Genomic DNA, 27,683 nt, shown 5'->3' with positions numbered 1-27,683 from the left:
GGGGTGTTTCACACGAGACCTTTTTTCGGGGGAGGGGGGTTACACACACAAAACCTCAAAAAACGCATAAAAAATTTGCTTGTATCCATTTTTTTTACATTTTTACGAGTCAGAAAATGTTTCGGGGGGGGGGGGGGTTAAACCCCTAACCCCCCTAGGTACGCCCTTGTCCCCTCACATCAATCTTAACCGCTCTTCATAAGTTTTGGGAATATATGCTTCTTCCTCAAAGGTTTACAACAAGATATTAATTTACGTTCGAGTTGACAGTTATCGAAAGTAACTAACTTTTTTATCATTCCGTCTAACCCCCATGGTAATTACATAATGAAATGACTTTGAATGGAGTAGTAACCTTGAATTTTTAATTCTATTCTCCCAAGGGTTTTCATGAAAAGTTCGCAGTAAAAGCAGGTCAAAATTCTCTGTAATCTTGACATAATCTGTACCCTCAACAATTCAAAATTAAAAAAAGGAAGTAACTCATTAATATATTTTGCGGTTACATTCAGGTTTTGTAACCTAGAGAATTAGTCAATGTTAGTATTCAATAGAGTTACTGAAGGATTAAGACACATTTGATTAAGGTTTTTAAATTCTTCTTCTCTTTGTACTTTTCCGTCACGTGAATACTTGCATGTGATACTATGGGTATTTGAGGGTGGAAAAACCACGCATGTATCCAGGAGTAAAATTCTTGGTGCTTTGTACAATCCGGAACACAATAGAGAAGTGAAGTTAGGTTAGTCAAAATGAAATATACCAAAACAGGATGAAAATTGAACACTTTAGTCAAACAGTTCGTGGTAATGGGTAAGTTTCGGTTACTATTGAACGACCCGGCTCAATAGTAACCGAAACTCTAAAAAACAGAATTTTGATACGAATAGTTACATTAAAAGAATTGCATTTTAATGCTGATTTTAAACATATAAGATTCATCTAGTTTAGTCTTACCTATCAAAAGTTACAAGCCTGAGAAAATTTGCCTTAATTTAGAAAATAGGGAAAAACACCCCCTAACAGTCATAGAATCTTAACGAAAATCACACAATCAGATTCAGCGTATGAAAGAACCCTACTGTAGAAGTTTCAAGCTCCTGTCTACAAAAATGTGGAATTTTGTATTTGTTGCCAGAAGACAGATCACGGATGCGTGTTTATTCGTTTTCTTGTTTTGTTTTTTCCCAGGGGTGATCGTATCGACCCAGTAGTCCTATATTGTCGCAAAAGGGCTCATTCTAACTGAAATTAAAAGTTCTAGTGCCCTTTTTGAGTGACCAAAAAAATTGGAGGGCACCTAGGCCCCCTCCCACGCACCCCCCCCCCCCAAAGTCACGGGATCAAATTTTGAGATGGCCATTCTGTTCAACTTCGCCGAAAACATGATATCTATGTCTTTGGGGACGACTTAATCCTCCACAGTCCCCGGTAGAGGGGTCGCAAGTTACAAACTTTGACCACTGTTTACATATAGTAATGGTTATTATGAAGTATACAGACGTATTCAGGGGGACTTTTTCGCATTGGATTTGGGGTGGGTCGGGTGGAAGGGGTTACGTGGGAGTATATTTACATGGAGGAATTTATCAAGAGGGAAGATAATTTTCATGAAGGGGGCGCAGGATTTTCTAGCATTATTAAAAAAAACATTAAGAAAATAAAAAAAATCACCTGGAAGTAATGAGTAGCATCAAAATTTAAAACGAATATAAAATATTACGTATATAAGGGAGTTCGTCTCCTCCACAATAACTAGCTCTTTACGCCAAAGTATTTTTAGTAATTTCAACTATTTATTCTACGGCCTTTGTGATTCAGGGGTCATTCTTAAAGATTTGGGATAAAATTCAAGCTTTAGTGTAAAGAGTGAGGTATTGACCAGGGGAAAACTCCCTCATATACGTAATGAAAATAAACAAATATAGAAGTGTTCGTTACGTAAGTTAATTCGTTAGATACGTATGCTTATTACTAACAAAAACGTTCGTACAAAAAATAAAAAATCTAGTCGCATTTTTAAGTAATCGAAAATTGGGGGACAACAAGGCCTCCTCCCCCACCCCTTTTTTAATCAAAATCGTCCGATCAAAACTATGAGAAAGCCATTTTGCAAAAAGAAAAAAAAATGCTAATTTCGTTTTAATTATTCATGTGCAGTGAGCCAAAATAAAAACCTGCGTTAATTCAAAAACGTTCAGAAATTAGATAAAAAAAAACAAGTTTTTTTAACTGCAAGTAAGCAACGACATTAAAACTGAAAACGAACAGAAATTATTCCATATTTATTGTTTGAAAAAGTGGAGTTGTAACGAAGAGCCAAACTTTACCGTAAAGAGCGAGGCGTTGCGGAGGGGAGAACCCTTCTCATATACTGCTCGTTTTAAGTTTTAATGTCGCTCCTTACTTGCAGTTAAAAACTAGTTTTTTTATTTGATTTATGGAATAATACAATTTAGGCTATATATTTGCACATTAGGGGGGAGGGGATAACCTAACCAAAGTACCAACTCTATATATTAAATACTTAATTTAAAAATCACTACAATGTATTTTTTTTTTCTGTGAACCAAAGCTAATTGTCTCCATATAATAAACCAATTTTTCGCTGATTCAACTGAACAAACTTTTCGAGTGTCTTCTTGATTGTACGGGAGTGCCAAATATTGGTTGCAGCGGAAGCTGCAACCTAGTAAAGAGCGAACAACAACCCATAGTAACCAAACATTAAAAAACGCGCTTTGAAAAAAATTGCCATCTGACACTGATTCAAGAATGGTAACTATTATTTCGGTTCGTCTTAAAAGTATAAATTTATTGCGAAAATAAATTTACTATGATTTTGAAAAAAGCCTGAAACCCCTCGAGAGTGGCGTCAGATCAAAATGAAAAGTGTCCCATTGGAGTCAGCATAGTCAAAAACCTTCGGTTTTGATACGTAATTGACATAGCCAGAACGGACGGATCTGCTCTCTTTGGGGGAGTTGGGGGAGGGTTAATTCTGAAAAATTAGAAAAAATGAAGTATTTTTAACTTACGGAGGAGTGATCAGATCTTAATGAAATTTCATGTTTAGAAGGACCTCGTAACTCAGATCTCTTATTTTACATCTCGACCAAATCCAGTGTCATTGGAGGTAGTTGGGAGGGGGGGGGGGGGCGGAAAACTTAGAAAACGCTTAGAGTGGAGAGATCAGGATGAAACTTGTTGGGAAGAATAGGCACAAGCCCAAGATACGTGTCTTACATAACCAGAGCGGACGCTCTCTTTGGGGGAGTTGAGGGGGGGATAATTCGAAAAAAATAGAAAATATGAGGTGTTTGTAACTTCCGAACGGTTAATCACATGTTAGTGAAATTTGATATTTAGAAAGACGTTGGCTTCAGAGCTCTTGTTTTAAATCCCGAGCAGATTCGGTGACATTGGGGGGAGTTGAAGGGGAAACTTTAAATCTTGGAAAACATGAAAATTGAGGTATATTTATTTTACGTATGGGTGATCGGATCGCAATGAAACTTGCTATATAGCATCTTATGTCCCAGATGCTCCATTATCAATTAGAATCGGGTCCAGGGACATAGGGGGCTGGAGGGGGGAAACAGAAATCTTTGAAACCGAAAATCATGGAAAACACTTAGAGTGGATAAATGGGGATGAAACTTGGTTGGAAGAATAAGCACAAGTCCTAGATTCGTGATTGACATAACTGGACTGAATCCGCTCGTTTTAGGGGGTAGGGGGGGTAATTTGGAAAAATTAAAATAATTGAGGTGTTTTTAACTTAGTCTACGAACGGGTGACCGGATCTTAAGGAAATTTCATATTTAGAAGGAACTCATGTCTCAGAGCTCTTATTTTAAATCCCAACCAGATATGATGACATTGGATGGAGTTGGAGGGGGAAACTGGAAATCTTGGAAAACGCTTAGAGTGGAGAGATCGGGATGAAATTTAGTGGGTAGAATAAGCAGATATCGTTGATATGTGATTGACGTAACCGGACTGGATCCGCTCTCTTTAGGGGAATTAGGGGGAGGTCCAGTCCTTTGGCAAGTTCGGTGCTTCTGGACGTGCTAGGACGATGAAAATTGGCAGGTGTGGCAGGGACCTGATAAATTGAATTCATAACAGTTGTTTCCCCCAATTCGGTCATCTGGGGACCTGAAGGGAGAGTAAAAATCAGAAAAACGAAGTATTTTTAACCTTCGATTGGGTGATCGGATCTTAATGAATTTTGATATTTAGAAGGACCTCGTGTCTTAGAGCTCTTATTTTAAATCCCGACCGGCATTAAGTCTCTGATTTTCCTTTTAAATCAATCCATTGATTCTTAGTATTTTACTAGAGCTCATGCCATATGAGATCTTGGCTCTTCCGACCTCGTTACAAATGTCATATGAGCTCTTAGCTCTTGTTTTTTATTCTTTTTTTTCCAAGCCTAATGGGTTACCATACCATCATAGAGAGATGCTTAATGTCTCACTCAAAAGGTATTTCTCATATCTACGTGCTTTTTTTATTATAAATTCCACCATCTAAAAGTGCCGTATGGCACTAGAGCGGCATCTCTCAAGGGGTGGCAACAACAGGCTACCAGAACCTTATAAACAGATTTTTATTGCTCATATCTATGTTCTTCCCATTAATTCCACCATCTGCAAATTCCAAATGACACTAAAAACGGCACTTTTGTTGCCATGTCTCAAGTGGAAAAGCTGGGACTATTGGGCAAGCAGAACTTAAAAGAGTTATGTTTAATGGCTCATTTGAAAGCTATTGCTCATATCTACGTGTTTTTTTTTAATTCTATCATTCGTAAGTGTGATATAGTACTGAAAACCAAACTTTTGGTGCCACTTCTGAAGTGGAAAAGCTCTGAAGTACAAAGCAGGTACTATTGTAATAGTTGAGTTCCAGAACCCTTAAATCGAGTTTTACGAAAACCCCTACCGTACACCCCCCTCCCGGGCACCTTAGTAAGTTTCATAAATCATCTGCTCTTCAGTAAGCTACTGAAATATTAGCAGCCTACCACACTATCGTAGATAGATATTTAATAGATCAATTAAAAGCTATTGTTTATATTTACTAGGTTTTTACAAATTCTACCATCAATTAGATTTTACAGATTTCAATGTTAAATAGTTTCTGGGGAGAATTTGCAATCAATTCTATCATGGTTTAAGCATTATCTGCAATCTAGCTAAGTCGGCTAAATTTAGAGCCAACTTGGTTTTTAAAGTTTTGCAGTCATAAGATCAACGTATGTCTGGATTTCGAGTCCGGGTTAGCAACACGTGTGCGTTGACCTATGACAATGACTTGCCTTTTCTGGCATTCATGAATTAGAATTTGGTATAGTGTTATATTTTGGATAGAAAAAGATATTAGAATCTTGTAAGTTTCCTTGTTTTTTGATAAGTGGTTTTTTTTAATACTGCATAGTTTAATTGGGTAAAATTCTAGTTAATTGACTTCTTGCTATCTCGGAAAGGGTTTAGCTTAGGAAAATGAAATTGACAATTGCTCTAGGAAACAATTAACAAATCTTCAGCCTTTCTAAGTGTCCATGTATCAGAGCAAAACTTGATCGCTTTCACTACCTTGGTTTAAAAATAAAAATTATAGGGGTTGGGGTAAAGTTCATTTCCGACGCAAATGAATGTTAAACTTGGGCTCAGGGTGCAATTCTGCTAAAGGTAAGTTTATTTCTTAGCTACCTGAATAGTCTGTTAATATAAACATTGCCCTGCAATTTTCGTTTAAAGTAAAAAAAGCCTCCCCCCTGAATCTTGGAAAATGTCATCTGTATCTTCCTCATTTCTGTTTCCTTGTGCATCTTCATTTGTCTCTTCATAAAAGAATAATAAAGTGATATTTTCGTGAACAAATATTTTTTACAGTTTTATAAAAGATTTCATAAATGGTATTAGCAGTAAATTTTACTTTTGTTTTCTGAAAAGAATGAAAAGGTGATCGTTTCTGATTTGCATTGTCATCAATCACAGAAATAGTTACTTTTGCAATAATAAACCTATAAAACTGTGATTCTATCAGTTAGTACGTCCGTCGTTTGGCTTAGGTAGTAGTAGGGGTTGTTATACTAAAGCGACTGGAGACACAATAAAAAGGGTAGACAAACAGCTAAATTCTGGATTGTAGCGTACTAAAGTCTAGGAATATACAAAGGGGTGACTACCCATGGGCAAAAGCCAAAAAATGAATTTTGCTAGAAGGAGATGGGAGTCTTGTGTTTTCTGCAGCTGATTAGCACGAATATTGGAGCTTCTTTTCTAGCAATTTGAACTTAGGTGGGCCTAGTCTCAGGTGTCAGACTCTATTCTCTAGATTAAAAAAATGGCTTATTACTATGTTCGTTTTAAAATGAATAAAATCTCTTCCCTTCGAGTTTGATTTTTTTAGTTTTTGCAAAAAAAAGCTGAAAAAAATCATGCTAGTCCTTACATTTTCGTGAGTCGGTGCCCTTGGAACTAGTGGCTATCTATCTCAAAAGATTCACTAGCTTGACATTTTGTGTGTAATTCTAGACAACTAGCATCTTTTAAAACTAAGTTTGCCTTACAGGTACGATATGGCTGAAACTCTGAGAATTTTGACTTACATGTGCCCATCTCATCCAGTGGAGCTATATCAAACAATTGTGGAGTACTTAGAAAGTAAGCTAAATAAACCCTGTGAGCTCCTTTATGAATGGAGAGGATCTGGACCTGAGAGTGGAGTGCCTGATCCCTTTAAAAGTACAAGTGCTGGAATAGGTATTGCGTCTTTTTATTTCTTTTTATTTCTTTTTTTTAATCAGCTTTCCGGATTTTTTTTTGGGTAAACTTTCGGAACAGCGGCTTTTCAGAAGGAGATAATGCTAGAACAAAATGACATATTTTTATATTGCTAATTTTATGCTTAATTTTATGGCTTTATTCGCGTTTTTCATAATTCTTCTCAGCACCCTCCCCCCCTGGGTATGTTGATCTAGGCTGTATACAAAACAAAAATAAAATAAAAGCGCCATTAAACTCATGATTTTATTCCCCTTTTCAACATAGCAGCCGCTACACTGACAGTTTACCCCCCCCCCTTTCCTGATAGCCACATATATAGCCATAATAATATATTTATTGTCCTTTCCATTGAAAGGTCCGTTGAAAAAAACGGAAATCTATTTTAGACTTGAGATTTCCAGTTTAATTTAACTGACTGTACTGAATATTCGAAAAAACTGTTTTAATTGAATTAAAATGTAAATAAGAAGGAAACTTGGTGATCTGATTAATGTAAATATAATGGATATTACAAAGTAAGAATTTTAATAATTTATTTTTTTAGTTTGATTGTCTATATATCCTAAGAGTCTAAGACTATATGGAACCATCAGGGGGGGGGGCAAGGATGAGTTGTAAGAAACGCAAGTTTAACCGTAAGAGCCTGTAATTAGCAATCTAAATATGCCTTATCATTTTGTTCATATGAATATATGACATATAAATGTGTTTTAGTACCAAATAATGTTGCTTAACCTTTTTTTGGCCACAACTCATCGTGTTTTCTAGGTTATGTTTAAAACTTCAGATAATAAAGTTTAATTCAAAGTTGCCTAATTTTTGTTGAATTTCGTACAAGTGAATTTATGGAGATGATTAGAAGAGCTGACGTGGAAATAGCTGAGACTTTATTCAATTAAGAGATTTTATTTCCATGAAGAAAAAAAATTGTATGTATATTTCTGCATTTCTTGGAACATTTGTTGTTTTTTGAACATTACCTTTTGTTTAGGTTTATGTACACGTAGGTGTCTATTTTGAAGATAAACCTGCTTCTATTTTTAATTTCGAAAATGCAAATACAAGGGACCAATGGGACCAATTCTCAAAATGTTGGAAGGGTAAAACTAGGTTGGAATTGTTTATTTTTCTGATGGAAAATTCTGAAAAAGGGTGTGTCAAAACAAAGGTCTTTTTAAAATCTAAGTGGGGGGGGGGGGGTGAAAAAAAAATTAAAAGCATTTCTGCATTTCTTGGAACACATACACACCTTTTGTTTAGGCTTATGTACACGTTGTTTAGGTGTCTATTTTGAAGCACAAAATTGATTCTATTTTTCATTTTGAAAATACAAACACAAGGGACCAATGGGACCAATTCTCAAAATATTGGAAGGGTAAAACTAGGTTGGAATTGTTTAATTTTCTGACGGAAAATTCCGACAAAGGGTATGTCAAAACAAAGGTCTTTTTAAAATCTAGGAGGGGGGGATAAAAAACTGCGGGGATGTATGTCCATCCTTGTCCCTCAATTGGCATCAATGCAAGGGACAGGAATAAATAAGAAAATAAAAATGAAAGGAATTTTTTGTAGCTAATAGAATCTTACAACATGCATACTAAAGAAGATGAGAGAGACTCGTCTCTTATGCTTCCTTGTAAAATTACTTTGCTTCATGCGGTATTTTTGTGACATATTTTTGAAGGTCAGTCAAATCCTGCTTCTATGACCTAACACAGACAATAATCCTGCTTATATGACCTAACAGGAAATTCCTGGTGAAATTCTCAAGATTTCAAAACTTATATTTGTTTTGAAGAAACTTTTCAAAAGCTTCAAAAATTTTTGTTAACTTCGAATAAAAAGACTTATTTTGAATTTCCCGCCAAATTAACTGTTTCTGGTAATTATCATCAGTAACCTAGCTTTATTACTTAATAAATTCTGCTTCACTAAGTAAACCCAACATTTTTATGTAAAGTAGGAATAGCGGGAACACATCTTAAAATCCTGTTTAAAATACTATCATTAGTAACCTAGCTTTACTAGTTAATAAATTCTGCTTCACTAAGTAAACCCAACATTTTTATGTAAAGTAGGAATAGCGGGAACACATCTTAAAATCCTGTTTAAAATACTATCATTAGTAACCTAGCTTTATTAGTTAATAAATTCTGCTTCACTAAGTAAACCCAACATTTTTATGTAAAGTAGGAATAGCGGGAACACATCTTAAAATCCTGTTTAAAATACTATCATTAGTAACCTAGCTTTACTAGTTAATAAATTCTGCTTCACTAAGTAAACCCAACATTTTTATGTAAAGTAGGAATAGCGGGAACACATCTTAAAATCCTGTTTAAAATACTATCATTAGTAACCTAGCTTTACTAGTTAATAAATTCTGCTTCACTAAGTAAACCCAACATTTTTATGTAAAGTAGGAATAGCGGGAACACATCTTAAAATCCTGTTTAAAATACTATCATTAGTAACCTAGCTTTATTAGTTAATAAATTCTGCTTCACTAAGTAAACCCAACATTTTTATGTAAAGTAGGAATAGCGGGAACACATCTTAAAATCCTGTTTAAAATACTATCATTAGTAACCTAGCTTTATTAGTTAATAAATTCTGCTTCACTAAGTAAACCCAACATTTTTATGTAAAGTAGGAATAGCGGGAACACATCTTAAAATCCTGTTTAAAATACTATCATTAGTAACCTAGCTTTACTAGTTAATAAATTCTGCTTCAGCAAGTAAACCCAACATTTTTAGGTAAAATAAGAATAGCGGGAACACATCTTAAAATGCTATTAGATTGCGCTAGAGGCACTAAATATTGGTTGCCTTAAACCAATATTGTATTCTGTTATCTTTTCCGTTTATACACTACATGTTCTATTAAATTCTTCATTACCCACTTTCTAACGAGATAAGTTTTCCGTTACGGATCAAATAGTTCCTGGTCACGAACATAAGGAACAATTTACGAAAATTTATGGGTGGAGAGACAGTCTTTAATATCGGGGGGGGGGCAAATTCGTCATTTTGTTCATTTTGGCTATCCTTCAGTGTTCAAAATGTATTCAAAATATTCAAAAAAATAGTTCAAAATATTCAAAGTGTTCAGTGTACACTTGTTGTAGTGTAAGTAAGCAGCAACTTATGCTAATATTAATCGTATCCCTGAAAAAGGGAGTTTAATAACAATGGATACATATAAAAAGGCATTTTTTTTTGTCGAGGTTTATGTTTGGGGTAATATTGGGTGTTTTATAAAGCAGTTGATCAGTAAAATACTTATTTTACCCATAACTACATTTTTTTGCACTCATTTCAGTAAAGCAATATAAAACTTTAGCATAATGGCAGGCTGCCAAGGGGGACGCAGCCTTCCTCATGTAGTGATAACTTCCGGCCCTTTTAAGTTTTAATATTGCTCTTTACTTTCGTTTGAAAAGAAAGTTTTATTTTTTAATTGAAATAGCAGATTTTCATCTTATGGTTACGAACAAAATGCCGAAAGAGCCAGCTTACTTACACTACATTGACTTACTTGTTTTCTTGCACATTCATTGGTTAGTTTAATTTCCAAGCTGTCTTTGTCATAGATGTAATTTGGTGAGTTATAAGGAATTTACTTTGTTTCCTACTGATGATTTTCTTTTATTTTTTACTGTCATCAGCTGTGACAGGGGAAGCAGGTGGTTTCAAAGCTGTTAAATCAGCTGAGGCAGCCCCTGGTGGATATCCTGATATGGGTAACTTTAATAATGTTAGATTATTGCTTTTTGGATTATTCTGCTTTTTTAGTTAGAGTAGACTTGTTTGAATGTATTTAATTTTCAAGACCTATTTTTGATTATTCTTTTCTATGTCGAGGCGAAGGCTCTTTAAGCAGGTAACGCGGAAGTCTTATAAGACTTCCATGCATGCACATTCAGGCCTGGCCATGCATTTGATTAAGGCAGGACGCACTCTCAAGGAATCTTCCTATACCTCCCATGTTAAACATTTGGAGTTTGCCTGACGTTCCTGAATTAGTTATTTCGGCGGTTTTCATGTCAATCGAAAAAAAAATCTGGTGAATATTTTAATCTAATCAAATCTTAAAGCCGACAATTATTTTTTTTGTAATTCCAAAATAATTATAAAACCTGTTTCGGGTTTGCATTCTAGATTGCTGTACTTGACACTGTTGTTGTGGGGTATCAAAAAATAGAGCAAAAAATTTTCTATTCAACAATCAGAAACTTATTTCTATAATATATACTTCCTGGCTTCAGTCCCTTCAAATACTTTACATATTTGTGTTCTGAAGGCAAAAATTCCCCTCAAAAGACTAGATCCGGCTGTAATCGGTGCGTATGAGAATGCATAAATTATCCCAAGGGACTAATCACTCGGGTTGTTCAGGAGCGATTCATTCAAGTATTAGTTAGTTGTGCCCTGTTTAAACAGAGTCTAGAGAATAAGTAGCGTGCAGACATCAAACTGCCGGTTCATAAATACATATAAAAAATTAAATTGTATAAATAATTACAAGAAGAATTGCTAAGGATGGCCTGCGCCTAATCGTAATTTTGAGTGAGAAACCCCTTAAGTTCAACCTTCTTGTGTTTGTTTAGTTGAAGCGACGAAGAAAACTGATGCCTTTGTATTTGACCGAGTTGACGCCTAAAAAAAAGAATTTACTAGGGAATAAAATTCTTGGACTTTGGCTAGGCCTTAAGTAAGGAAGTTCAGTCTGCCATGCATATATGCACCACGCTTAAGCCCAAATGGTAAACGTAATGCAAAAGTCTTCCTTATATGTAGGATTAAAAATCTTAGACATAGAGATAAAGAATATATAACTTAGATGCTTAACTGCAACATGTTGTACCCAAGCACTCAATTTTAAAACGGAAGGGGATCAGTCTTGATATTGATGTCTGGACAGACCCCCGTTAAGACACGCGAGACTAACCAGACTGGCATCCGAACGCCGCTTTAATGATTTTCAAGGAACTATCTAGGTTGCACTGAACCTGAAGGAGATATCATCTAAGGTTCTTATTTGTTGGAAGTTGAGTAGGTTGCATACGAAAAAGCAGGCATGCATCTAAGAATTTAGTTGGGGAGGGGGAGGGGCTCAACTCACACTTTAAATAGGTGAATCGTGTGGCAAATGTAAGGAGTTGTATAAATAAATCCCGATACTTTTTTGGGTTATCAGGAACAAGGCTGAAAGCTTCTTCCCAAAGTGTATGGGCATGCTGAAGGATATTAGAAATATTGTGCCAAAATCTATCAAATATGTTCTGAGTATTGCAACTAGTTTTTTTTTATTTGCAAGCTTAGTAATGGGAGGGGGCATTGAAATATTTTTATAATGTTTGAGTAACATGGACTTGTTAGTTTGCATTGCGTACTGTAGTTCGATTTGCTAACAAATATATGTTTCTATCAATTAAGGATTATATTCTTCTAATTCTGTGGTACAGCTGCTCAGTTTATTGAATCAAAAAAAAAATTGAATGAAAGTTGAATTCTAGTAACTCTAAATTAATATCTTGAATCAAATTAATTGTCAAACATTTAATTTTTATTAACATTTAAATTAATTTTCTTGGTGACGTTGTACTGTCAGTGGCACCAGTTATTATTATTAATATTTTATCAAGGTGCTAAAGATTACTCTCTGTTAGTCTCGATAACCTTTGCTGCTCTTTAACGTCAAAGTATGTAGATATAGCGTACATGTAGATGTAGATGTATAAAGAGATGTAGATGTATATGTAGATATAACGTCAAAGATGTAGCGTATCTTCAAAAAGTTTATTTGCTCACTCTTCTGACGCCATCTCTTCTTGTTCCATCGTTTGCGAACTTTGACAAGAGAGATGCGTAGCTCCCTCTCTAGATTTTGTGTCTGGCACTGCAAATTTATCTGTAGTTGTCTCCTTGAGGTGGTTATTCTGTCAAATCCTGTTCAATAAAATTATTGCAATTCATTTTTGTAAATTTTAGCGTTGAATAGGTAATTGCATTTATTGAATTGCTACCCATAGCGCTTACTAAACATAGGGAAAACCTAGGCCTATTAAATTAATTATTTGCTTTTGTGCGCCAGAGGTCAATAAGCTCCAATTCGTTCATTTCTTGATAGAAAATTTTTGGTATATTTATCTGCCTGGCTAAATTAAAAATCTTCCTCTTAGGAACTTTCTTTAGGTCCTTTCTTAAGATTGCTATAAACCAGTAAGATTTTGAATCTAATGTTTTTTTCATAAGAATAGGAGCAGTATAGGCGTATAGAAAGGAAAAGCTAGATTATTTGACTATAGATAAGCTATATATTTGACTATATATAGACTATATTTGACTATATATATATAGACTACATTTGATATAGTCTATATTTGATATAGTCTATATATATAGACTATATTTGACTATATATTGACTATATTTGACTATATATATTTGACTATATATTTGACTATATATTTGACTATATATATTTGACTATATATATTTGACTATATATTATTTGACTATATATAGATAAGCGTATTTTAAAGCCAAATATACAGCCATGAACACAGTATAATCGCATGAACGAAAGACGCAAATAACATAAACTTTGATCAGCGATCATTATAAAACGCTTAAATGAAAAACTGTATCAACCTAATACTAGCACTTAATACTTAAAAAAAGGTCCTTGAAAAAAACACTTAACACTCGGAAAAAGACAAATATTGCATTTACTTTATACTAAGATTTTTTTATTAATTTATTTATTATTATTTTATTTATTTAACAAAATTTCCCGATACCTTGCTACTCTACAAATAAACTGAGGCGACGTACTATTTAAGACACCTGGAAGTATTAACTCAACTGTAATAAGCTATATTGAATGCAGAGAAAGCCATCTATCATTTTTCAAGGCAAATACTGAGTAGATAAATAAATAGTGACTTCCAATAAACAACGAATTTAAACCTGAAATGAACAGAAGCCGCCAGCAAAGAAAATGATGTTGCTGCTAGTGGTGGTTGTGGCTGCTAGCGTACTAGTGGCTAGTACGCCTCGCTTTTTACGTTAAAGTTTGACTCTTTCTCACAACTAAACTTTTTAAAACAATAAATACTTCAGCGTAAAGAGCGAGGCGTTGAGGAGGGGACAACCCTTTTCATATACGGAATAATTTCTGTTCGTTTTAAGTGTTAATGTCGCTCCTTACTTGCAGTTAAAAAAAAACTTATTTTTTTATATTTAAAATAGCAGTGGCATAGCGGAAGCTCATTATGTTCTTTATGATCGCTATGGTCGTTTATGTTCGTTATGTTCTTGTGCTACGAAATATTCTAGAAAAGAACTTAAGACGGTTGGATTTTCTTGATATTTAAAGCAAATGTGGCTCTAGTCCTGGGCAGGGGGTATCTTCCCCCGCCATCTGTACCCCAGTCTTCCTTACATCCGACATTAAGTTTCCTTTATTTTATATTTTAAGATTCCTGTGATATACCTTGCCCCTCCTTTCCGAGATTACGAAGCCTAAAACTGCCACTGATTTGAAAGAGAGTGCCAGGTTGCAATATATGATCACAACTTTACTTACACCATTCTGTTACATTTACGCCATTCTGAATCGCAAAGGTTACATTTTGATTTTAATGGTGGAATTACTACGTAGTTATTTAAATATCTTGAAAATGTTACAGTTAGCCAACTACTTTACCATGAATTTATTCTGCTGATCTAGAAAAAAACCTTTGTGGCCCATTTCTGTAAGCATTTGCATCATTTTTCCGTAAAATTTGACATTTCTTTTTTTCACTTTTTCTGTTCTTGAGGAGTTTCAACTATCTTTTTGAAATTGAGTGCATTTCCTAAATTTGTCTTTTTAGGCAAATTTTCTTTTAAAAAAATTACGTAAATTTTAGTTTATAAAGTAAAATTGGGCCTGTTTTTAGGAAAAGATATTATGAATCTAGCTTTTTAATCTTTGTTTTCAAATATTCTTGTCCACGCGTACAAAGAAAAAGATGTTGTGGTACTAGAAAGAGCTTGCTACTCTTGTCCCTAAAAATCAAAGTAAGTGTTTGGGAGATCAGGGGATATTTCCAAGGAATAAAGGGACTTGACTTGCAATATTAGTTATACTTTATTTTTATTTGTTTACTTTTCTAATGATTATAAAATATATGCACACAACCACATGAGAAATCACAAGGAATAAACGGACTTCATCCGCAATATTAGTTTTATTTTTATTTTTTACTTGTTTATTTTACTAATGATTATAAAATATATGCACACAACCAGAAGGGAAATCCTACAATCCTATAATTATCAACCAAAAATCATTTACAAAAGCTATAAAAAAAACAAAAAACTCTCATCTAACAACTGTTCCAACTACAGAGATATTAGTCCTTTGTCCCTTTTACTTGGATTTTTTTTTAGGAGGGAAGATCTTTAGAGTAGTCTTGTGAAGGGAGCATTTTGAATCAAGTTCTTTTGAAAATAAATTCTTTCAATATATGTTTTGCACTTTCAATATTCATTAGTCTATTATTTAATATATTCCAGCGTTCATATCAAGCTTTTCATTTCAACATTTAAGCGCAACAGATGACCCAGATTGGACCCTTCTACCAGTTGGTGCTGTCTGTCAACACCCTAAGAAAGGTGATGGGCTTGGATATTGGTCTGATCTGATCATTTCATCTGCTGATAAGTAAGTGTCTTCATCCAGTCTATTGGGTTTTATATCACCTGCACAATTTTTTGCCTCCTAAAATCTTGCACCTGAGGATAAGGTCAGGCGATACAGTAAGCATGCACTTAGTATAATTATTGCCATGGACCTTGTGACTGATATAATGCACAAGTCCTTGGTTTAATTATTTACAAGTTGGTAGATCCCTGGTTCTCATGTACAGAATGACTGTATCTCTAGAAGTGAATAAGCCTTTGATTTTGGCACTTACGGAGCCTCAACTATTTCAGATAAATAGCCAAAATATGTCTGGGAATAGCCAAATTAGACCAAATCTTGCCACTGCTCTGGAAAATTCAGGGGGTTTGGTGCCCCCTAAGAATTTCTGGAGCGCAATTCCTTTTTTTATGTTTTTTACTCATTTTTGTTAATTAATTTGTCAATTTGGTCAATTATTGGTGCCCTTGTCACATTGGCCCCCCCCCCCCAATATTTTGCTCTATATCCACCCCTACCCTAATACATTTTTTATGTAAAATGGCTCACGGATACAGGAAATTTGCGAAAATGATGACACAGAAACGGTTCCTTGCAGCCGTTGACACGCGAAAACTAGTATGCCACGTTCAAAAAGTATAGCCATAGGCTCAGGCTAAATCCAGTTCTAGAACACAAAAGAAAGAATTTAGGCTATGATTCCTATGTCTTATTAAAACTATACCTCTTAACTTCTATGTACACTTCCATGGAAATATCCTCCCGGCTCTTGAAGATTTATTGTTTCTTTGAATAGCCGTCATGTCCTTTTTCATTTATTGAGATTAGTCCTGAAAATATGATTAGTTTCTCAGTTATTTCCATTGAATGTTCCAGAAAAGGCTCTAATTTAAAATAATGAATATGTTTTTCACAATTTAGCTAAAAAATTTCTGACGCATAAACTTGAAGTAAAATACAAACGATATTTGACGGGTGACACAAAACTGTTATCCCTTGAAAATGCAGCAGTGTGAACCAAGGTTAAAAAACAGTTAAAAAAAAAAATACCTAATTAAGCATCCAAACATGCTTTTAATTGAAATTCAGATTTCCAATTAAGCATGCTCTAGATGTTTCTAGTTTTCTTGGTAGTGCTCTAGTGTCAATAGATTAGGTTATGGGTATGGGTTAGTCTTTTATTCCTGTGAAACCTATGTTAAGGTGCTAAAAATTATTCTCCTATCTGTCCCTCATACTATCTGTTACCTTTAACGTCAAAATTTGACTATGTAATCTTCTATTAGTTCACCACTAACCTTTTTCTGACGAGCTACCTCATTTTGTGCAATCGTTTGTTAACAAGACAGACACGTAGCTCCTTCACTTATAACTTTATCCATGGTCGCTCTTTGCCTATCATCAGTGTACAAAAGTTTTAATTTTTGACTCTTTATACCACAGTTCAACATGCGGTGATATAGTGTGCGAATTCTTAGCTCAATTATTACCGATTTGTATACCGATATCGCAAATACGATTATAATTTTGTTTCTTCCATCGTAAGACAAGGCGTCTCAACCTGTTCTTAGGTCTGTTCTGGTCTGTAACCGGGATAACCCATAGCTCAGTGGTAGAGCTTTCGACTGCAAATTGACAGGCTACCGGTTGAAACCCGTTTGTCCCCTAATTTGCTTATCCCATATTGTCTAGTGGTTAGAATTTCCATATATTCTTTCATACTCACTGCCATTCATATGAATTTTTTCCTAATAAGGAATGATGAAGAAGAATTTTAGTATTGCCTATCCAAAATTCTAACACAATCTTTGCAATGATTTAGGTTCGAACGATTTGGCTTAAGCGATACTTTTGTAGAGAAAATAATAAAAAAATGTTCTTTTTCGAACAAGAATGCAAATTAGATGTCTTGTGATTTTGCAAAATTTTCTAGCCAATAACGTAGAACAAAAGTCGTTTGAGGAAAAGGCCATTGTCTCGAAAGCTAAGAATGAATGACTTGGTTTTTAAGGGCTTCGCCTCTCAACTATTTCAAATTTTTCGATGGAGAGAAAAGAAAATAACCAATTTTAGGGAAATACTAAACAACTTCGCTTTACAGAATAAGCCAAGAACTGGAAAATATATTGAAGTAACAACTCCAGTGGTCCTAGCTTTAAACGGATGGTTTAGATTGCATAAAAATATTTCATACGTCCTTTGAAAACATCACAGCCTCAATAGTTTTTTTTTAATGAAATTTTTTTTGTAAAAGGGAACTTGGGAATTCAGCTGCATGGTTATCGCACTCTGAAGTGCTGTATTTGATTTGTAATTTTAATTCTAGAAACTCAATCACCATTTTGTGGATGTTTTGTCCCTTACCCAAAACCCCGGCACATTATACTTACTGTGAAAAGCAAATTCCTTATATGTGTGTATATGTCACTGTGAATGTCAGAAATCTGGCTAATGTCGGCATTCACTGGTGAATGTCCGAAATTCCCTTTTCTCTGCTTTGATTCAATTGGCTTTGCAAATCAGCTTTTTCAGTCTGATGCAAGCAATGATGGTTAAAGTTAAAGTTAGGTTAGCTTGGTCTAGGTCAAGAGCAGATCTATAGAAAAATTTTGGAGGAGGTCCAATGTGACAAAGGTGCCAATGAGCGAAATCTCAGAGTGGGGGTCAATCTGACAAAGGTGCCAATATTTGACCAAATTGACAAATTTCTTCTGAAAAGAATAGTAAAAAAAAAACGGGAATGAGAGCACCAGAAAAAATCTTGGGGAGGGGGGTCACCTCCTGCCCCTGGATCTGCCACTGGGTTAGGTCATATTAGGTTATAAATCTCAGAAATGGGTTAAAAACTTAACCTGTAACCACCAAACCTTGCATAAAACTGAAAAAGTTGACTGGCACCATTGACTAAATCTGAGGAAAAAAAAAATGTTTCGGACAATCATTGGTGAATGTCAGTATTTACCGATTTCAGACATTCACGGTAACATATAGGAGATGTCACGGTTGAACTGGACAAATTTGGCCGATAAAAAATATCTCATTTGTTTATGAATAGAGATTCGAAAATTTATGGTCTCTAGATATCTCTCAGAATAAGGAATGCTTGATGTTTTTTTCAGATATCTTGTTCTTCGAATTTTATCAAAATCTACATTAAAAATTTCTGGTCAGTGTCTGAACCGACCCCACCAAGTGAGGCTGGATTGAACGCGCTAGGCCTTGAGCCGGATAATCTACAAAAATTGTCAAAACCTACCGGCAGTTCTGTAGAAACAGTAAATTTTTCCATAAACAGCATTTTTTTTTTTTTTTTACTTTGAATAGAGTACAAAATTATAAGCCTGGTTGATTAAGACATATTAGTTGTGAAAAATCAAGTTCCTAGCGAAAACTTTGAGGCCCTTTGCTGATTCCTCGACAGGAAAAAGGTTTTGGCAGACTGTAAAATATCAGGAAAATTCACTCCTGCAACATCTTCTGCCTCGGGAAGACAAACCTTTTGCTCTGCTTGCAAATGATTCTAATCGCATTTTCACCGATTGTAATCTCCTGCACTAAGCCAAGATAGCAGCGGGCTTACTTCTCGAGCTGGAACTTGATAAGAACGTAATTTCTTACTGACAAGGAAGATAGACTGAACGACAGGTCAGCATTATTGTCTTCTTCACCAAGATGCGATAATTCATCAGACGAACGGGCGCCTCCTTAGTGTTTTTTCTTTCCGTTTCCATGCATTTTCGCCTCTATTGTAGTATATTGAGTATCCTCGTTTTGTCTGTTTTGAGGTGCTTACTGCCTGAGAGCTCTGCGGCAAGCTCTCTGCCTTAGAACTTGCGTGGAGATATCCCATAAGCGGGAAAGGTCTAATCATTTCTGGGGTTATTCTTCCAAACTGACCTTTTGGGTTAGTGGTTGATGGCCTGGGAGCAGGACTGGGGTCAGTTGATTGGGTCATTAGAACCACTGGGACTGGGGTCTAGAACCAGGCAACGTATCTGGGATTAACCCCCCCCCCCCCTGCCCCCTTCACAATCTCACTGAGAAATACATCCGGGTAAATAGCATTAAAGAAGATAGCGCAACTTTTTTTGATTCTAGAATGACAAAAGAATTTAGAGAAACTAGCGAAAAAAATTTAGGCATTATACTTACAGCTTGGCACAACTTTTTGCAAGATGCCAGAAAAAAAAATAAGCTACCTAAAACAGTTTTTGTAGTTCAACTTTTGAAAGGATAAATCAACCAAATTAGAAATTTGTTTCTGAAACTGAAGGTAAGATACTTTGTATTGCACTTTGTAAGCACTCTCCCAAATTATTGTGAAATTATTCCCCAAATGGTGCATCTAAGCAATTGAGGGTGTCCAGTTTAAGCCACGTCCTGTTCAACCCCAACCTCTCCTAGCTTGTTTTAATTTTTTTTTGTTTTAATTTTGGTCATCATTCAATCGTCATACACCCTGAACTGTTCAATGTAGATAGCGTTGTTTGAAAGTAATTCTTTTCAACGTGTCCTTGCTTAAAATGCAATTTAGTATTTCTTTATTATAGGGAAAGGATAAAAGAGCTAATCGACCTTCGTGGATGCCGTCTAGCACGACCTGAGGTATCATCTTTGAGTGGCTATATTGCATTGCTGAAAGCTGTAAGAGACCATGGAGAAAGTGCAGCTTTCTTTGGGAACGTTTTGGGTAAGCCAAAACGTTTCTTTGGGTAATTGCACGATACAACTACCTTTTGAAGTACCAATAATATCAGAACAAAAATACTCTCAGTCCCCTGGACCCGTCTTAGAACTTTTTATACCTGAAATTTATGATTTTCTGCAAATTTTGAAGCTTTTAGGGCGATTCTACAATATCATCAGTGTTGCCAGATTTAACTATCAAAATAGATAAAACCTTTTGGCTAAATTTGAAGACGTGTTCGTCCGTAAAAATACAAGTATTAACAATCAGTTGATCCATGAATTTAACTATACCTTCTGAAGCGATTTGATGCCTTATATTTTTAATTTTTTTTGCTTATCTCCTCCCGTGTTTTTATTTTTGTTTGTTCAATGCTACTGCCAAAAAGTGCATACAAAAAGCGGGGAGTTATTAGGGAAGTAAGATACGAAAGACTAAGGATGATGGGATTAACTTATCGTAACTTCACTAACGTGGCGGTTCTGGCATCTCTTGTACCCAGGGAAAAATCTTGATTAGTTCCCCTTCACCCTCCGTGTCTCACGCAAAATTTTAACAGAATTTTCATTATTTAACAATTGTTTTCAATTTAATGTTGAATTAATGACTTATTTTTCAATTTGTTATTTAAATGTTTCGATTATCACTACTTAAATGTTAGTTAAGTAAATGATTTATTAATTAATTATTAAAATTATAAGGGGTTCTTTTTCACAAGAATTAGAGTGGGCGATTTGTGCAAGATATATTTGGCTGTCTGGGTTTCCATCTAGCCAATTCAAACAGTAAGATTTTACTTGAACTGTCGCTGGTATTTAAAAGATTTGAATTTTAAAACTTTCATAAAAGCTGGGAACAGTGTGTGGTTACTAAGCTATTTTTTATTTCTGTACTATAGTAATTTTCAAATGAAATACCTTTTGCGAGCGCAGCACTTTTGAGATTGAAACTATTTGTTTTAAATAGAATATTCATTCCACAACTATTTGATATGAAAAATTTGGTATTTGCCATGTAATGTTTAGGATTTTTTAGATTTCGTAAATGGAAAATATTTTGCCTTTTTATATGAGCTCGGTAAAAGGTCATATTTGATTCAAACTTAGGCAGTGGCGTCAATTGGAGAGGAGGATGCAAGGGATGCGTGTCGCTCTTGATTTTTTACCCCCTCCCCACCCCTTCTTTGTATATTTTCATTTAAAAATACTTTTTTGGAATCTGAATTGACAAAAATACCACCTTCTAGACTCTTTGAAAAAAGAAACCCTAGTCTTTGGCACTAAAATTGGGGGGGGGGGTATATGTTGGTGCCGAAGATTATAGCGTCTGATTAATCACGAATAGTTGATAATTGAGTTGGGCTGTTACATGTTTTTTGATGAATTATAAAAATGATGGACAAAGGAATTTTCGTAGCAAGAGTCGAAGAAGAGATTGAATCCAAATTAGAATAGGTTAAAATGAAAAAAACAGGAAAGGTTCATTCAATCTATCTAACATAATAATTTCTTGACCTGTAAGTAAAAAAGTAAGTATAACGGCACTAGAAACTCAAGGTCCAAACCTATGGTGCTAAACTCCGTTTCGTGGCCCTTCAGCCAGGAAGTACAGTGGGGGGGGCAGCCATCCTGTGCTTTCGCTCACCCTCCTACTTACCTTTCCCAGTTTTCTCGAGGTACCCATTTAGAGCTGGTTCGACTCTGGCTGAGCTTACAGAGTAACGCCACTGACCCCCGTCCTAAAGCAAATAACCGGCCACGCCAAGGATCCAACTGGTGCCCCTCGGACAGAAGACTCCCTACCCAGCGTGCCAACCACTTAGCCCGGACGGCTATTCTTTACCTGTACTTTGTTTTTAAACGATTATACCTAAGGCGTAAACAAGATTTTAAAATAGAAATCCAAAATAAAAGACTGATTAATTTTATCTTAAGAATTTGTCACTCAGAATCCTCTTTATTGCTTGTCCTTCTTTCTTCTTTTCATTATTTATTATGGCTACTTCTTCTTTGTGACAAATCGTATTCCCATTTTCACTATCTTGTCATTAGCTTCATAGCCACAATCGTATAAAAAAAATTTTAATGAAGGGCTGTGTGCTTGAAATCTTAAGGCTTATTATTTTTCGATCTTTTAGTGCCCACTTTTAACTCCTTTATTAATACCTTGTTTAATATTTCATGTTTCCTATTGTCAACAAAAGTCAATATGATGATCCCGTCAAAATTGACGGCTTATCTTATCTGTCAAATATAGAGTATTTAGTTACTGTAGAGTCTCAAGCCAGGAGATTAACTCGGACCTGTACATGAAATAGTACACAGGTGACAACCCTGCCTTTTGCTTTGTTTATTGTTGCATAGGTAATGAATACAGTATTCGACTACAGTCCCTATTTTATTCGGTTTTATTTTTTTATTGTATTTGTTTCGTTTCTTCATTTTTTTTAAGCTTGGTTTTTTGATAATGTGTTATGTCTTGCAATAAAGCCTTTCGGATTTTTTACCGAAACATTCCGGCTTGTATCAATGTTTTTTGTAATAATTCTTTTTCTGTGTAAAAGTTCTGTTTCTAGGACTTTTTTAAGAATACACGTTTGATTATTATTTAATATATTAGGATTTTAAACTTCAGTGCTTTTGAAAAATAATCTAGGGATATCTATTAGCTACCTGTGATGACTGGTTTGGTGGGTCTAGAGCCTCACCAGGTGAACACAAGAAATCCAATAAAAATTTTGGGTTTTAAATACAACAAGAGCTAAGAGCTCATATGGCACTTGTGACGAGGTCGGAAGAGCTAAGAGTCAAGAGCTCATATGACATGAGCTTTAGCAAAATTCTAAGAATCAATAGATCGATTTAAAAGGAAAATCAGAGGCTTAATGCCGGTCGAGATTTAAAATGAGAGCTCTGAGACATGAGGTCCTTCTAAATATAAAAATTTATTAAGATCCGATCGCCCACTCGTAAGTTAAAAATACTTCATTTTTTCTAATTTTTCCTCTCTCTTCAGCCCCTCAGATGGTCGAATCGGGGAAAACGACTATCAAGTCAATTTGTGCAGGTCCCTGACACGCCTACAAATTTTGTTCGTCCTAGCACGCCCAGAAGCACCGAACTTGCCAAAGCACTGGAACTCCCTCCTAACTCCCCCAAAGAGGGCAGGTCCTGTCTGGTTACCTCAATCACGTATCTATGACATTTGCTTATTCTTACCCATCAAGTTTCATCCCGATCTCTCCACTCTAAGGGTTTTCCAACATTTCCGGTGTCCCCCTCCAACTCCCCCCAATGTCATCAGGTCTGGTCGGGTTCTAAAATAAGAGCTCTGAGACATGATTTCCTTCTAAATATCAAACTTTATTTAGATCCGGTAACCCGTTCAAAAGTTAAAAATACCTCAATTTTTCTAACTTCTCTGAATTAACCCCCCCCTCCCAACTCCCCCAAAGAGAGTTGATTCAGTCCAGTTATGTCAATCACGTATCAAGGACTTGTGCTTATTCTTCCCACCAAGTTTAATCCCGATCTCTCCACTATAAGCGTTTTCCAAGATTTCCTGTTTCCCCCTCCAACTCCCCCAATATCACCGGATGCGGTCGGGATTTTAAATAAGAGTTCTGAGATACCAGGTACTTCTAAATATGAAATTTCATTAAGATCCAATCACCCATTCGTAAGTTAAAAATATCTCATTTTTTCAATTTTCCCTCTCCCTCCAGCCCCCAGATAATCGAATCGGGAAAACGACTGTTATCAAGTCAATTTGTGCAGGTCACTGAAACGCCTACAAATTTTCATCGTCCTAGCACGTCCAGAAGCACCTCGCCAAAGCACGGGAAATCCCCTCCCCCCAACTCCCCCGAAGAGAGCGGATCCGCTCCAATTATGTCAATCACTTATCTAGAACTTGTGCTTATTCTTCCTATCAAGTTTTATCCTGATCTCGCCACTCTAAGCGTTTTCCAAGATTTCCGGTTTACAAGATTTCTGTTTCCCCCTTCTAAACCCCTATGTCCCCAGATCCGATTCGAGTTGAAATGAAGCATCTGAGACATAAGATCTTTCTATATATCAAGGTTCATTAAGGTCTGATCACCCATTCGTAAAATAAAGATACCTCAATTTTCACGTTTTCCGAGATTTCCGCCTACTCCCCAATTCCTCACAATGTCACCAGATCCAGTCGGGATTTAAATAACAGCTCTGAAGCACAAGATTCTTCTAAATATCAAATTTCATTAAAATTTGATCACCCGTTCGTAAGTTACAGATATCTCATTTTTTCTAATTGTTCCGAATTAACCGCCCCCCAGCTCCCCCAAAGCGAGCGGATCCGGTCTGGTTATGTCAGTCACGTATCTTGGACTTTTGCTTATTCTCCCCACCAAGTTTCATCCTGATCTCTTCGCTCTAAGCGTTTTCCAAGATTTCCGGTCCCCCCCAACTCTCCCAACGTCACTGGATCCGGCAGGATTCAAAAAAGAGATCTAAGTTACGAGGTCCTTCTAAATATGAAATTTTATGAAGATCCGATCACTCCTTCGTAAGTTAAAAATACGTCATTTTTTCTAATTTTTTAGAATTAACCCTCCCTCCCCAACTCCCCCAAAGAGAACGGATCCGTTCCGGTTATGTCAATCACGTATCTAGGACTTGTGCTTATTTTTCCACCAAGTTTTATCCCGATCCCTCCACTCTAAGCGTTTTCCAAAATTTTAGGTTTTCCCCTCCAACTCCTCTCAATGTCACCGAATCTGGTCGGGATTTAAAATAAGAGCTCTGAGACACAATACCATAATAAATATCAAATTTCATTAAGATCCGATATCCTGTTCGTAAGTTAAAAATACCCAATTTTTTCTAATTTTTCCAGGCAAGTCGATTAATTAATGCTACCCCCACGTAAAATGTAGTGTATTTTTTTCAATTTGTGTCAAGTAGTGGCACATAAAGAAGTAATTCAAAGGTGCGTCCCTTCCACATAGACTGAATCGGGGCTGCGTAACCACCTTCGCAGCAAATGGAGCTTCTATTTATACTAAAGTTATATCAATTATCTCAGGTACTGGAAATTTCCAGTCCCCCATGGTAGTTTTTGTAATCGTTTCTATATATTTAAATTTTATTTTAGATTCTGGGAGTCATCTTGCATCTATTGAGATGGTAAGCTTAAAACAGGCAGAATTGGCAGCAGTTGATTCATTGGCTTTGCAGAACGCACTCGATCAGCATCCTGCAATGCGAAGTGAAATCCATATCCTTGATACCCTGGGGCCTCTTCCCCCGCATCCTATTGTGGTTAGAGCAACCATGGATGGTGAGTGCTTGCTTTAGTATTATATGAATATATAATTATTGGTATGGCCAAACTTTCGGGCAAAAATCCATTTTTATTTTGCCTCCCCCCCAAAAAAAAATATCCCGGTTGAATCCTAATTTGTTGTTGAAATGAGCTTTAATTTCAAACTGCTTCATTTAAACATTGGGACTTGGCCTAGGAAGTATTTTCCTTTGAGCCTCAGTCTTTTTCGAATTTGCAAGAAAATGTGGTCACATTTTCACATTAAATGCGAAATTTAATGTAATTGAAGATTCTAGCATATTTTCAGCGAGACAATTTTCTAATGGCTGAAGCTATATTTGGTGAACAAAAAGATTCAAAATAACCCTTTTACATTTTTCTATAGGAATTAAAAAAGAATCTTCGCTAATATCGGCCAATTATTAAGTTTTTTCCTTTGTTGTATATTTTTTTCGTATTGCCAGAGTGAGAGCATAAAACAAATCTAATTTTCTAGTCTATTTTATATTTTAAAAAGAAAAACCCAAGGTACAAAGGTACTACATTAAATGCGTGTTTTTTTTACAATTTTTGCTGTTTTAATGACAAGGAAATGGACAAACAATTTTTTGGTTGCTCTTTCGTTTAAAAAGAACTCGTCTTGTGCGAGGTAGCCTTCGGTCCCACGCCTCTTGCAATTTAAAATATCTGTAATTTTTGCCGTCTTAAATATATATATATATATATATATATATATATATATATATATATATATATATATATATATATATATATATATATATATATATGTATACATTTTTTCGAAGCTTTGATTTCACCCTTTCCTGCTTTTGAAATAAATCTATATCGATTTGGCTGAATAAAAAATATTAAATGGTTCTTAATAGGTAGTTTTCTTTATTTTTTGTTTATCGTAGTTTTCTATATTTCGCTTAAAAAGCGAAATATAGATAACATGATCTTTCTCTGATTAAGTTGCTCTTTTTGAAAAGAAAAGTTTTTTTGAAAACTCCTTTGAAGATACTAATTTTTTTCTTCACAAATAAAAATTTTCAACCTACTATCTAAATCATTTTCTATTTTTGAATCTTTTCCAAGATGTTTGAAATTAGATGGCAATTATTGTTTGATTGAACCTTTTAAAATCCCTTTTGATTACAAGTTCATTTATCAGTCCTCGGAAAAAAAATAATTCAGAAATAGAAATAGAACTAAGCATTTGATTTTATTTGACTAAGTTTCAGATACTTAGTTGCGTTTTTTGGTCTAGCTGTAGATGCAGCTGGATGAAAAACGTTTGAGTGAGAGGAAAGAATTGTCTTTCTTTCTAACTGAATATTTTCAAAGCTACACCCTAGTTTTGGTAAGCCTACCCGGATGTTCATTTATTTAGGGCTAGTAATTTTACTATAGCAATTAAACCCTAGTAATAAATGCACTATACTGATTTTAACAACTTTTCTAGCTTACCTGCGACAACAGATAGAGAAGGCCTTATTGGATATGGATAAGGACAAAAAATGGGCTGACAAATTTGCAAAGTACCATGTTTTAAGATACGAAAGCATCGATTCTCAGGTGTTTGAAATTGATAAAGAAATGCGAAAGTTAGTCGCTAATATGACTACAGGAGCGAGATACTATTAGAAGCAGTCATTGGAGGATTTTATTTTGTTTTTCTCTGTCCTTCTGTGATATCCATTTTTTCTTTGTTCAAATTCGTTTAATACTATGGACATGAAAGAACATTTTTTCAAGGACATTAGCTAAGATCATTTATCTATTCCTTGTAAGACTAAAATAGATCAAGGATTTCAGTTATATCTTCTATTCCTTCTAATTTTTCAATGAATTTTTAATGTCCTAAAAGAAGTAAATTTGTCATTAAAAAAAGAACATGTGTTTTATTTAAATGGGAATGTGTTCAAAGTCTCCCCCAACCACTAAATACATTCCTGAATTCAAATTTGATGTTGAAGCAGTAAGAATGATCAGTTCTTTCTTTTTGCTCCATGTTTCCAAATCAGACTATCTCTGATTCCTTGAATATGCTAAAAAACATTTATAAATTGAATATTTTCATGTCCTTTAAAATTGTTTGCTCTTTTTTTATTTGTTAGATTTCTGTAATTTATAGTTTGCTATCTAAGGTGTGCAATTAAAAAAATAAACCGAATTTTCGAGAAACAGAA

General features: G+C 35.1%; 1 protein-coding gene across 3 annotated transcripts; it reads left to right on the top strand.

Annotated features, from left to right (window-relative positions):
- Positions 1-472: 472 nt before the first annotated feature.
- Positions 473-27,683, top strand: LOC136028351 (uncharacterized). 3 transcript variants are annotated; one of them, XM_065706139.1, is made up of 7 exons: positions 473-587; positions 6,586-6,776; positions 10,471-10,545; positions 15,371-15,518; positions 20,048-20,187; positions 25,321-25,506; positions 26,957-27,683. In XM_065706139.1, exons 2-7 carry the CDS (start codon positions 6,593-6,595, stop codon positions 27,136-27,138), a joined length of 915 nt encoding a protein of 304 aa, XP_065562211.1. In that variant the 5' UTR covers positions 473-587; positions 6,586-6,592; the 3' UTR covers positions 27,139-27,683. The 3 variants fall into 3 exon arrangements, with proteins under 3 accessions (XP_065562211.1, XP_065562210.1, XP_065562212.1); XM_065706138.1 differs by lacking the exon at positions 473-587 and adding an exon at positions 5,243-5,397; XM_065706140.1 differs by lacking the exons at positions 473-587; positions 10,471-10,545 and adding an exon at positions 5,243-5,397.

Source organism: Artemia franciscana, chromosome 6, assembly GCF_032884065.1.
Source record: "Artemia franciscana chromosome 6, ASM3288406v1, whole genome shotgun sequence".
In the NCBI taxonomy this organism is placed as follows: Eukaryota; Metazoa; Arthropoda; class Branchiopoda; order Anostraca; family Artemiidae; genus Artemia; species Artemia franciscana.
Note: the sequence above shows the minus strand (reverse complement) of the source record. Positions and strands in the feature narration are given on the sequence as shown.